The following is a 12479-nucleotide window of genomic DNA, read 5'->3' as shown; positions in this document are numbered from 1 at the left end:
CAATGCAGCCTATCAGTGCCCACCAATGCAGCCCATCAGTGCCCACCAGTGCAGCCTATCAGTGCTGCCTCATCAGCGCACTTCAATGAAGGAGAAAAATGACCCGTTTGCAAAAATTTATAACAAACTATTAAACATGATTTTTTTTTTTTTTTTTGCATTTTTTTTGTTTGTTTAGCAAAAAATACTTAATGTGATTTTAGCCGTATTAGTGCAATTGTGACAGAGAAAATTGAGTACTGTCCGTGATACTTTTTTTTATTTGCACTAACATACAATTTTTCAGGACAAGCTTTCGGGGTATGTCCCCTTCTTCAAGGTCCAAGCAGTACTGATTTACAAATTTTTAAGCAGAATGTAGAAAAAAGAAAAAAACACCTCTGAGGGAAAGAAGAGAAAAAAAAGAGAAAAAAAAAAAACAACAAAAAAAAAACACATACAAATCAATGGCAATAAAGATAAGAGAAAAGTTAGTGAGATAAGACAGAGGGAGAGCTATGGAATGGAAGGGGGGGGAGGGGTTGCTAGTCACAGAGGGGGTTGTAAAACTTTAGTATAATGAGTAAGGAAACCTATATCTAAATTCAGGCCATTATTTTTGGTGTCAAAAAGAATTATCATTCTTAGTTCAAAGGTTTTCCTTTCCTGGATAGTTCTGAAATTCCCTTTAAGAAGTAAAACATTGAGGTCTTCTATAGTGTGGTCCGGTTGTGAGAAGTGATGTCCCACAGGTGTACATAAACTGTCTTCTTTATGTTCCTTGATGGTATGTCTGTGTAAATTCATCCTCGTTTGCAACTTCTGTCCTGTTTCACCAACATAAGATCCTTTGCTGCACCTTTTGCATTGGATGAGGTACACAACATTGCTGGAGGTACAGTTGTAAGATCCCATGATATTGAAGGTCCCGTTTGTGTGTGTGACACTTTTGGATAAATTGATCTGGTTGCATAGTTTGCAGCGCTTTTTATTGCAGGGTTTGCTTCCATTATTTGTGACTTCATAATCAGAGTGAAGTTTCCTGCTGATTAGTTTGTGTCTGAGGTTGGGTGGTTGTCTGAAAGCCAATAATGGGGGTTGTTGGAATATTCCTTTCAGAGTGTCATCCATGGATTTGTATGTGTTTTTTTTTTTGTTGTTTTTTTTTTTTTCTCTTTTTTTTTCTCTTCTTTCCCTCAGAGGTGTTTTTTTTTTCTCTACATTCTGCTTAAAAATTTGTAAATCAGTACTGCTTGGACCTTGAAGAAGGGGACATACCCCGAAAGCTTGTCCTGAAAAATTGTATGTTAGTGCAAATAAAAAAAGTATCACGGACAGTACTCAATTTTCTTTAGCAAAAAATAAAACTCCGAGCTGTAATTAAATACCACCAAAAGAAAGCTCTATTTGTGGGAAAAAAATGATAAAAATTTCATTTGGGTACAGTGTTGTATGCCCGCGCAATTGTCATTCAAAGTGCATCAGCGCTGAAAGCTGAAAATTGGTCTGGGACTGAGGGGGGGGGGGGGGGGGTTTAAGTGCCCAGTAAGCAAGTGGTTAAAAAAATAAAAAAATAAAATAATTTTTAAATAACTTTTCAATGCTTTGTACCATTGCTGACAGCTAAAGTGTAAACAAAAACATTGCAGTAGGTACCCGTAATTGATATCAGCGAGTAATAAAAATGTTTTTTAAAAAGTATCGGTACTCGTAAAAAAAAAAAAAATGGCTCATATGGTGATATTTCTCCTCTTTAAACCTGTCCTTACTATTATTCATTTTTTACAACTCATGGTCTGCAACCAGAATTTGTGAGGCTTCCAGGTGTGGTTTTGAGGGCATTGCCAGAGATATCTATTGACGCCATCTCCTGCCGTGACAATTTTTGATCTGCTTGAACTACTGGTTGAACATTGCATAGAACTGCACGATTAATCGCCAAGAATCGTTATTGCAATTTTTTTTTTCCCGTTGCGATCTTGACAAAAGTTCAATGCGAAGAATTCTCTCTGCTCTTCTGAAGCCACAGCCGTCGAAAGGAAGAAAAAAAAAAACGGGCAGTCTGCCAAGAATCAAAAACATTCTTTAGTAGTGGAACTTAAGTATAAACATTGTAACAATTTGTCAAAGGAATAGACTTCAGTGTGTAAATGAGGAAAGTTTTTAAAGTGGGTTGTAAACTCTCCCCCACAACTTCGTCCCATATAAATTAGCATTAAAAACCCCAATGAACACTGCTTGTACATATCTCCTTACTTGCTTAGTATTGTTGTAATCCTTTTTGTCCTTTAGAATGACGTCACTAAGCATGCCCAGATCTCCCCTGATTTACAGCACACTCTCTATGTGCTTGTCTATCTGTTATCAGGACTTCCTAAGGCACAACACTGAACTCCAAGGAGGCTGCGTAATCGCTCAGAGCTTCCTCCTACAACCCATGTGACCATGTGACATCACATACAGTGTAAACTTGCCCATTACTGTTCAGCTGATAAGACTGACGCAGGTAAACATTAGACAATCGGCACAAGTAAATACTATGAAATAAAACAAGTCAGCTATGAACAGGGAAGCAAGGTTGCCATAGAAACGTTGGATTGAGAAGGAGGCTTGGTTAACAGTACAGGAAGTGCTCAATGTAAGGGCGGAAATACACTCCACTGTGGACTCAGAAAAAAATACTTAAGATGGCGCTGCCTAACCCCTGGAAACAAGTTTTTTAAAGTTTCTTTAAACAGTAAGTAATATGCGAATTGGGCTGGATTACAGTGGCTATAGCTTGATAATTACTTATTATAATGGACTAAATCAAAAGAAGCATCAGAGTGGGAGAGTTTACTTCCTCTTCAACCAATTAAACACTAAACATTTTCTGACATTTGTTGGTTTCAAGTTGAAATCATTTTTTTTTTCTAGAAAATTACTTAGAACCCCCAAACTTTATATATAAATTACTTAGTACCCCCAAACTTTATATATATTATTATTATTCAGGATTTATATAGCGCCAACAGTTTGCGCAGCGCTTTACAATATGAGGTCAGACAGTACACTTACAATACAAATCAATACAGGAGGGATCAGAGGGCCCTGCTCATTAGAGCTTACAATCTAGAAATATATATATATATATATATATATAAGAGACCTTAGAGAATAAAATGGTGGTTGTTGCAATATTTTATGTCACACTTTATTTGCGCAGCGGTCTTTCAAATGCAATTTTTTTTGGAAAAAATTACTTTAATGAATTGAAAAAAATAAAAAAAAGTAGTTAGCCCATTTTTTTGTATAATGTGAAAGATTTTACATCGCGAGAATCGTGATCTTTTTATTCTAAGCAAAAAGTTTGCGATTCTCATTGTTGCCAGAATTGTGCAGCTCTAACATTGCACCATTTATCTGATTTGACTTTGACAAGTATTTGAACATATACTCTCCTATTAAGTACTCCTGATGAAAGGATTGGACCTGAAACGTGTCGGGTACCGAAGAATGCTTTTCGGGCAATGGAGAGTAGAGCTGCGTGATTCTGGCTAAAATGAGAATCACAATTTTTTTGCTTAGAAGATCGATCACGATTATCTTGCGATTCTCGCTGCGTAACATCATCTTTCACATTAAAACAAAACAAATTGGGCTAACTTTACTATTTTTTTTTTTTTTTTTTTTTTTTATTATTAATTGAAGTGAATTTTTTCCCAAATAATTGCATTTGAAAGACCGCTGGGCAAATACAGTGTGACATAAAATATTGCAGCAATTGCCATTTTATTCCCTAGGGTCTTTGCTAAAATATATGTAATGTTTGGGGGTTCCAAGTAATTTTCTAGCAAAAAATATTAATATTAACTTAAGAAAGAAGTGTCAGAAAAAGATTTAGACTTTAAGTGGTTAAACTTCCTGCATTTACACATGGTTGAAAACCTGGAAGTCTGCCCTATTTTCACAGAAGTTCTATCCCTTTGATCTAAGAAGGAAGCTTAGTTACAATGTTGCAAGTTAAAAAAAAACTTGGCAGGCTGCCTGGATGTTTTCTTTTGACAGTGAGCAGATAGTTTCTCCACTTGAAAGAATCGGCAACCTCTGCAGGAGACATGGTCAGAGGGGGTGAATCGAGATCACGATTTTTTAACGATTAATTGTGCAGCTCTAATGGAGAGTAACATATATACCCAATGAATTTTGTCAATTTTCTATGACTCTATCAATTGTTCTCTCTTGGTTTTTTTTTTTTTTTTTAAATACAATCATCACCTGTCCTTTTAAATGTATCAATAAAATTTGTGTGTTTACTCAAATTTTGGTGGTGTGTTGTCGTTAAAATCCCAACTAGGGGGTTATTTCCTTTTGTCTCTACTTTGAACATTGAGTATCCCGTTCACACTGGTGCAACTTGTTGTGCGATTTGGCAGGTCCAAATAGCATGACAAGTCGAACCCTATTGTCGGCAATGGAACCGTTAAAATTGGTTTAGCGCCGACTTTGCGGTGCCGTACCTATTTAAGAAAAAAGTTCCTGCGTGGTTTTTGGCAATTTTAGCTTTAACTTGTTGGGACATCTGTGCATGAAGTCGCACAGATGTCAGCCAAGTCGCACTGACCTGCAGCTTTGAAATCGTGAGATTTCAGGTGAAGTTGCGCAATTTCAAAGCTGCGTTCATTGTGAACAGGGGCTAAAGTTTTTTTTTTTTTTTTGTTTTTTTTTTTGTTTTTGTTTTTTTTTTTATGTTTTTTTTTTTTATGATGTAATGAATGAATGCGTTGAAGATTTTATTCTAACATTTGGTTTTATTGTTTCCCTGTGCGCAGGACAGCCCCGATTTCTTCAAGATTTGTGTCGGATTAAAATTCGCCACTGTATAGGACTGCAGAACCTCAAGCTACTGGATGAGCTCCCCATTGCCAGGGTCATGAAGGACTACTTAAAACACAAATACGATGACATCTGAGTTGGGTGGGTTGTGTCCGCCGCAGCAGAGACTTGTTGCGTCATTTCAGATGTGATTATTCCAAAACTGGGGTAGGCTGTTGTCTTGCACAAGTATATCCTATGCAATTTCTGATGTGGGTTGGAGTCAGAAGGCAGGTATACAATTTTATATATATATTTTTTTTTTCGTTTAATATTATTTTCCCCGTCTTTTTGTTTTTGTTTTTTTATTTTTTTTATTATGGTGTGATAGAAAGTCTTAACCTCTTGAGGTCCACACTTTCACTTGAAAAAAAAAAGAAGAAAAGAAAACACTTAACACTTTATGAAACTTTCTTTGTTCTCATACCTGACCCAGAGCAAACGTGGCCACTTATCTTCAACCAATGAGGTCCACCTAGGAATTCAAATGGTCCTGTTGCCTGCCTGCACTAATGGCAGCCATTGTATGGAACGAGCCTGGAAGGGCGGCAGCTTATCAGTTTGCTAGGAGCGCGCCTCCACATCGTTACTGGTTCTTAGTGATTTGCTGCGCTGCATTTGTTCATGTTTCAGCCTACAAAAAAAAAAAATGGCAGCCGGTGTTGTATGTAGATTGCAGGGAACGCGTTACAAACCAAATTTGTGTATGTTTTTTTTTTTTTTTTGCTGTAAGGCATGCACTGGTAATTACGCAGGCTAATCTATTGTTAGCCAATATAAGAAAGTTTCGTGTACCTCTTTAACATATTTTTATGTCTGAAAAAGCACTGCTGAAGGACAAACCAAACTTTAGGTTAAACCTTGCTGTGGTTCTTTTTTTTTTTTTTTTTGAGACCTCAAAGTCATTTGTGTAAATGGTAATTGGCCAGTTGGCTGAAATTGTTCTTTCAGATAATTTTTCTTTACAAAATAAGCAGTTTAAAAAAAAATTACTTGATCTTGCATGCTTTCCGTTGTGGAAAGCATGCAGACTGCACTTCCCTTTTAGGTGTCATGCACATTAGGCCCCCCCAGTGCATGAGGCTCTGCAGCTGGAGAACACAGGCGCACCGTCTAGACCCCAGAGCTGGCAGCCTGGTAAACTGCTTTGATACCCTGTTTCATCCAAAATAAGACCTAGGGTGATGGCTGCAATATAAGCCCTATTTAAAGTCCTTGTAGGTCTTATTTGCAGGGTAGTGCTTATTTTCGGGGAAACGTGGTCAGGCTTATTTGGGGGGTAGGGCTTATATTGCAGCCATCACCGACAATCACGCTAGGTCTTATTTTCGCGGAAACAGGGTAGTGGACAGGGCTGGGTGGTGCACTTGGCGGTACTTTATTTTTTTGGCAATATGCGCCCAGAGACGAATGTCCGGAATGCAGACTGCATGCATTTTGGGCATTGGTCCCGGATGCATTCTCCCCTAAGTAGTGCTCAGGGGGGCAGTTACTGGAACATATTCTTTGTATCTCTCTCTCTCTGCAGCAGCTGAAAAACTTGAGGGAGAGGGGAAGAAACCAGCTTTCAGCTGCTGCAGAGAGAGACGTACAGGGGATTGGTTGCCGTAACTGCCCCCCACGCGCCACTTGACATCCCTGCCCACATCTGATTCACCCTGCTGCCTTGGCCCCCCTACTGGCATGAGCCCTGTACAGGAGGACTGGTGGTACCCCCTTATCTATGGCCCTGCTTCCAGCACACGCCAGAACCCCTTGCCATTACATATATAAGTGCAGGAACTGCATTCCCCCACATTCCCACCAAAAGCCCTGCATACCGCCAGGTGCACCTCGAGCTCTGTCTACCCTAGAAGTTGTCAGACTTTCATAGTCCAGAAGATGAGCCTGTGCCCTCCAGCGAGCGACAAAGCCCCATGCACGGCCTGGGAGGCGTGCCTCATGGCCATTTCCACCAATCAGATAAAGTGGAATTCAATTTGCCCACTCGCTGCTCAGTTTGAATCACTGGAAGACGAACCTCAGGGGCCGGAATATGGGGTCGACCCGCCTACAGAACTTAGTCCTGTAGAAATTACTGCCCACTAGAAGACAAAAAGTGTGAATAGCAGCAAAGCATATAAAACTGTCCAATGAAAACGATTCTTTATGTGAAAAGATTATAATCACAAAATAGATCCCTTTGGGTGTATTCTGCCATTATTCCTTGTTTTTTTTCTTTTTATATAAAGGTAGAGCTAGACCCGTAAAATGACAAAGCCTGAACTTATGCTGGAAGGAATCCGTCTCTTCTCGACTCTCAGCAGTTCTAGTTCAGGCAGATAGATATCAGGTCTTGTGTTGGACTAAAGGTCCTCCTATTTGTGGCCAGCATTACTATTGTGCGCTGTGTTGGATACAGCCAATACCCCCCTTCCCCTTAATCTTATTATTTCTAGGATTGACTATTCAGGAGACATTCAATATCCATGAGAAAAAAAATAATCGCTAATTTTGTAATCTTTTCTATATGGATCAGTCAGCAGAGTTAATCCATTCATGGAACCAAGCAACGTGGTTACATCAAAAAAAAAAAAAAAAAAATTTCCCCTGTGCTATGATATGTATCACTTTTTTTAGTCAGCGTTATGTTTGCAGTTTAAACATAGTTTTATCCCCCTCTCCTCCCTTTCCCTCTGCTCCGTGACTTTGTTTTCTCTTATGTGTATGGTGCTATGGTGTCTTATTTATATACATAAATAATAAAAGTTACATTTTGAGAAATTTCATGCTGTGTATCATTTCGGTAATGGGAAAGATGATGTTTGGTTATTGAAAACCTTTTTATGCCGTGTACACACGACCGGACTTTCCGGCAGACTAGGTCCGACGGTCTTCCTGACGGACTTTCAGCAGAGTTCCGACGGACTTTCGAATGAATGGACTTCCCCCGTACACGGACTGACTAATGCTCTGTACATACGGTCGGAAATTCCGACGGGGAAAAGTCCGATCGGATTATGTTGTCGGAAAATCCGATCATGTGTGGACTCTAGCGGGCTTTTTCTGTCTGAATTTCCAACGGAAAAAAATTTGAGAACAGGCCCTAAGATTTTCCGACAGCAAAATCTGATTGGACTTTTTCTGATCGTGTGTATAGAATTCCGACACCAAGTGCCACGCATGCTCAGAATAAATTCGGGGACGAAAGCTATTGGCTACTGGCCTCTACGTAGTCCCGTCGTATGTTTTGTACGTCACCTCGTTCGCAAAGATCGGATTTTCCGACAACTTTGTGCGACCGTGTGTATGCAAGACAAGTTTCGGACAAAATCGGCTGGAAAAAATCTGATGGCTTTTGTGGTCGGAATGTCCGACTGTGTGTACAGGGAATAAGTCTGTTCGAAAGTCCGAGTGGTTTTCCCCAATAGGAATTGAATCCGTCGGACAGATTTGAAACATGTTCTATTTCTAGGTCTGTCAAATTTTTTAAATGAAAAATGATCGGATTAGCCCACACACGATCGGAATGTTCGACGGACTGATTCCGTCGGACCTAGTCTGCTGGAAAGTCCGGTCGTGTGTACGAGGCATTAAAGTTAAAGGAGAAGTTTGGAGTTTAAAAACAAAAAAATATATTCAGTACATATTCCATGCTGCAGCTGTCCCCCACTGTCTCTAAGCCCAAGAGCTAAGCGATCACATGACAACTTATCACTCAGTTCTTGGTCTTCCTGGAGCAGAGAGCGGTGCCCCATTCAGTGCTTTGTAGAGAGGGGTCGGGAGCAGCTGGCTCAGGCTCTCAGCAGTACAGTGAGGCTAAGCCAACTGCCAAACAAACATCCGGATGCCCCATCAGTGCTCTCTGGAGAGGGGGCGGGAGCGGGAGCAAATGGCTCAGGTTCTCAGCAGTACAGTGAGACTGAGCCAGGTGCCAATCAGACATGTGGTTGTCCCTTCAGTGCTCTCTGGAAAGGGGGCAGGAGCAACTGGCTTAGTCTCTCAGTAGCACAGTGAGAGACTGAGCCAGCTGCCAATCAGGTATCCGGGTGCCCCTCCAATGCTCTCTGGTGAGGGGGATGGGAGCAAATGGCTCAGGCTCTCAATAGCACAGTGAGAGACTGAGCCAGCTGCCCATCAGACATCCGGGTGCCCCTCCAGTGCTCTCTCAATAGGAGGCAGGAGCAACTGGCTTAGTCTTTCAGTAGTACAGTGAGAGACTGAGCCAGTTGCCAATCAGGTATCCGGGTGCCACTCCAATGCTCTTTGTTGAGGGGGATGGGAGCAAATGGCTCAGGCTCTCAGTAGCACAGTAAGAGACTGAGCCAGCTGCCCATCAGACATCCAGGTGCCTCTCCAGTGCTCTCTGGAGAGGGGGCACAAGCAACTGGCTTAGGCTCTCATCAGCACAGTGAGAGGCTGAGCCAGCTGCCAAGAAAACATTTGGGTGGATCCTGACAATATGGTCAGGATCCTTCCAGAGCCTGGAGCGGCTCTCTGATATCAGCAGGCTTTAGCTCAGCTCAGAACAAGAATTTGTATATGCTGCTATTGGTCATCATTAAGACCTACACATTTTCTGTCCACATGATGCCAGAGGTGTCTTCTGAGTGTGATAAAAAGCTGTGCGTCTGTCCAGATAATGGTCAATCAGCAGCTGGTCAGCACTTGCTTAATACCTATTACCAGAATTGCGTGTTGATCAGGGGCGTCCATCCTTTTGACCTTCATGGGCCACATTGGAAGAAAAGGAATGGTCTTGGGCACACATATAATACACCAACAATAAAGAGAGCTGATGAGCAAAAAAAAAGTCTGGCAGATCACAAGTTATCTATTGTTTTGTAACATTTATTATAGAAAGTAAGAGGGTGGCCTAAAACGCATCGATATCTTGTTGGATGGATGTGGTGGAAATTCTCAATGATTTCTCAAGGTGCCCATCAGATCTTTTTTGTCCCTTATTTTGCCCTTTGTGTTCTTCATCCTTAAAGTGTTACTAAACCGTAAACAGCAAAATCAGTCTGTATATGCAGTAAAGCATGCTTGTTATACTCACTGTGGAACCGAAGGGGTTAATCCTCTGCCTTGTGTACAAAGGCTGTTTGATCCTCTCTCTTCTGATCCTCCCCTTTTTCCAGTGTCCCCAATTCATCTCCGGACAGTACAGAGGGTAGGGGACAAGCTGCACATGCTCCATTTCGGTGTTTATTTTGTTCCTTGGGAAAGTGCATGTGATCAGCACAGGGCCAATCTGCACTGTCCAGCCAGAGTATCAGGGGTCCTGCATCCTCATAGGACAGCTAGAGCAGAATGAAAACTACAAGCTTTAACCAGACACTGATAGAAGTCAGAAGACTGCTATATACTGCTGATGAGAAAAGGTATTTAGCAGTTTATATTTACTAAAATAATTGCATTTCCATGTTCCGTGTACTATGGGAGACCAGATCTAGTGAATGCAGAGTCCTCCTGGGTTTAGTAATACTTTATATTTAGTTGATCACAAATAATAGGTGCTGCCCAAAACTGATGCCACGAATAAGGCGTGATTGTGAAGAGTGGGACATTTTTCTTTGGGGAGATAAAACCTATAAAAGTCCACTAAAAGAGACACTGTCAGTTTTTTTCTTCAGCCGCATGTGTTCGCTAAATGTAAGCCCATTTTTATAACAAGTTCCAAAAAATGTAACATTTTTAGGTAATTTTACGATTTGTGTTGGGCCGCATTCATGGTCGTCTGGGGCCGCAGGTTGGACACCCCTGGCATAGACAATAATCTGCCAAAAGGCACATATGCAGTGATATCTTCTGAGCAGTATATGAATTGCAGACACACCAAAGCTACTGATATCCTGAGGGTTCAAGACTTCACATCCTACCTAATGGGCTTTTATTTGAACGACACTTTTCTTTAAATCATGCTTATGTTCCATCTTGTGGAAAATTCAGGTATGTATGCTATTATCTAATACTTATTGGTACCTGTTCAGTTTTTTACACACAAAATTTCCAATTAGACTTCTGACACTGCCATACACCCTTAGGCCTCATGCACACTGGACTATTTAAAGCTGCTGTTTGTGGCTTCAGATGTTTTTTTCTACAGTCAATAAACTCTCCATCATGTTATCATGTTATCCTATGTGTCCATGTGCACATCGGCTGTTATCAACAGGTTTTGGCTGGGGCGTTTCATGGCTGAAAAAAATAAAAAAAATAAAACAACAAAACTAGTGGCTTCTGAGAGGCATTTCTCATCTGTAAAAACGATCTACCATATTTATCGGCGTATAACACGCACCCCAAGTTTAGGAGCAAATTTTAAGGAAAAAAACTTTTAGTAGGGAAGTTTAAGGAAAAAAACTTACATTTAAATGCCCATCAATGCAGCCTTGTCAGTGTCCATCTGCAGCCTTGTCAGTGTCATTTGCAGCCTTGTAATTGCAGCCTTGTCAGTGTCGTTGCAGGCTTGCATTGCAGCCTTGTCAGTGTCGTTGCAGGCTTGCATTAAAGCATTGTCAGTGTAATTTTCAGCCTTGCATTGCAGCCTTTTCAGTGTCGTTGCAGGCTTGCATTGCAGCCTTGTCAGTGTCATTTACAGCCTTGAATTGCAGCCTTGTCAGTGTCGTTGCAGGCTTGCATTGCAGCCTTGTCAGTGTCGTTGCAGGCTTGCATTGCAGCCTTGTCAGTGTCGTTGCAGGCTTGCATTGCAGCCTTGTCAGTGTCGTTGCAGGCTTGCATTGCAGCCTTGTCAGTGTCGTTGCAGCCTTGCATTGCAGCCTTGTCAGTGTCGTTGCAGGCTTGCATTGCAGCCTTGTCTATGTCGTTGCAGGCGTGCATTAAAGCCTTGTTAGTGTAATTTGCAGCCTTGCATTGCAGCCTTTTCAGTGTCGTTGCAGGCTTGCATTGCAGCCTTGTCAGTGTCATTTACAGCCTTGAATTACAGCCTTGTCAGTGTCGTTGCAGGCTTGCATTGCAGCCTTGTCAGTGTCGTTGCAGCCTTGTATTGCAGCCTTGTCAGTGTCGTTGCAGCCTTGCATTGCAGCCTTGTCAGTGTCATTTGCAGCCTTGCATTGCAGCCTTGTCAGTGTAATTTACAGCCTTGCATTGCAGCCTTGTCAGTGTAATTTACAGCCTTGCATTGCAGCCTTGTCAGTGTCATTGCAGCCTTGCATTGCAGCCTTGTCAGTGTCATTGCAGCCTTGCATTGCAGCCTTGTCAGTGTCGTTGCAGGCTTGCATTGCAGTCTTGCTGTTTAAAAATGGCACTGCCGAGATACAGAACGGATGTCCTTTGTATCTCGGCCGTTCTCATCGGCTTTCCGAGAAGCTCACAATCAGCGGGGGATCGGCCGCACCCACGATTTTCCCCAGATTTTAATACGGTAACTTCAATAAACTCTCAAAAACGCAAGATTTTTTATTTTATTTTATTTTTTTAGTTTTTTAAGTTTTTGATCAATTAATTTTTTTTTTAATGCTAAAAGATGCGAAAGTGAGTACACCCATAAGTGAAAATGTCCAAATTGGGCCCAAAGTGTAAATAATTTGTGTGGCCACCATTATTTTCCAGCACTGCCTTAACCCTCTTGGACCTGGAGTTTTCCAGAGCTTCACAGGTTGCCACTGGAGTCCTCTTCCACTCCTCCATGACGACATCACAAA

At 41.3% G+C, this 12479-nt stretch overlaps 1 protein-coding gene across 4 annotated transcripts in view; it reads left to right on the top strand.

Annotated features, from left to right (window-relative positions):
• The window catches only part of LOC143963420 (ankyrin repeat and SOCS box protein 7), a 106868-nt gene extending 99269 nt beyond the window's left edge, over positions 1-7599 (top strand). For all 4 annotated transcript variants that reach the window (XM_077473049.1, XM_077473047.1, XM_077473048.1 and 1 more), the window contains exon 6: positions 4791-7599. In XM_077473049.1, the coding sequence (XP_077329175.1) occupies positions 4791-4930 (140 nt within the window). In that variant the 3' untranslated portion in view covers positions 4931-7599. The remainder of the gene's footprint in view (positions 1-4790) is intronic.
• The last annotated feature ends 4880 nt before the right edge of the window (positions 7600-12479 follow it).

The sequence above is a fragment of the Lithobates pipiens genome, unplaced genomic scaffold (genome assembly GCF_037356315.1).
Source record: "Lithobates pipiens isolate NorthernLeopardFrog02 unplaced genomic scaffold, aLitPip1_a1.2 Scaffold_8, whole genome shotgun sequence".
NCBI classification, from domain to species: domain Eukaryota; kingdom Metazoa; phylum Chordata; class Amphibia; order Anura; family Ranidae; genus Lithobates; species Lithobates pipiens.
The sequence above is the reverse complement of the archived record's forward strand: the minus strand, read 5'-3'. Positions and strand labels throughout refer to the sequence as shown.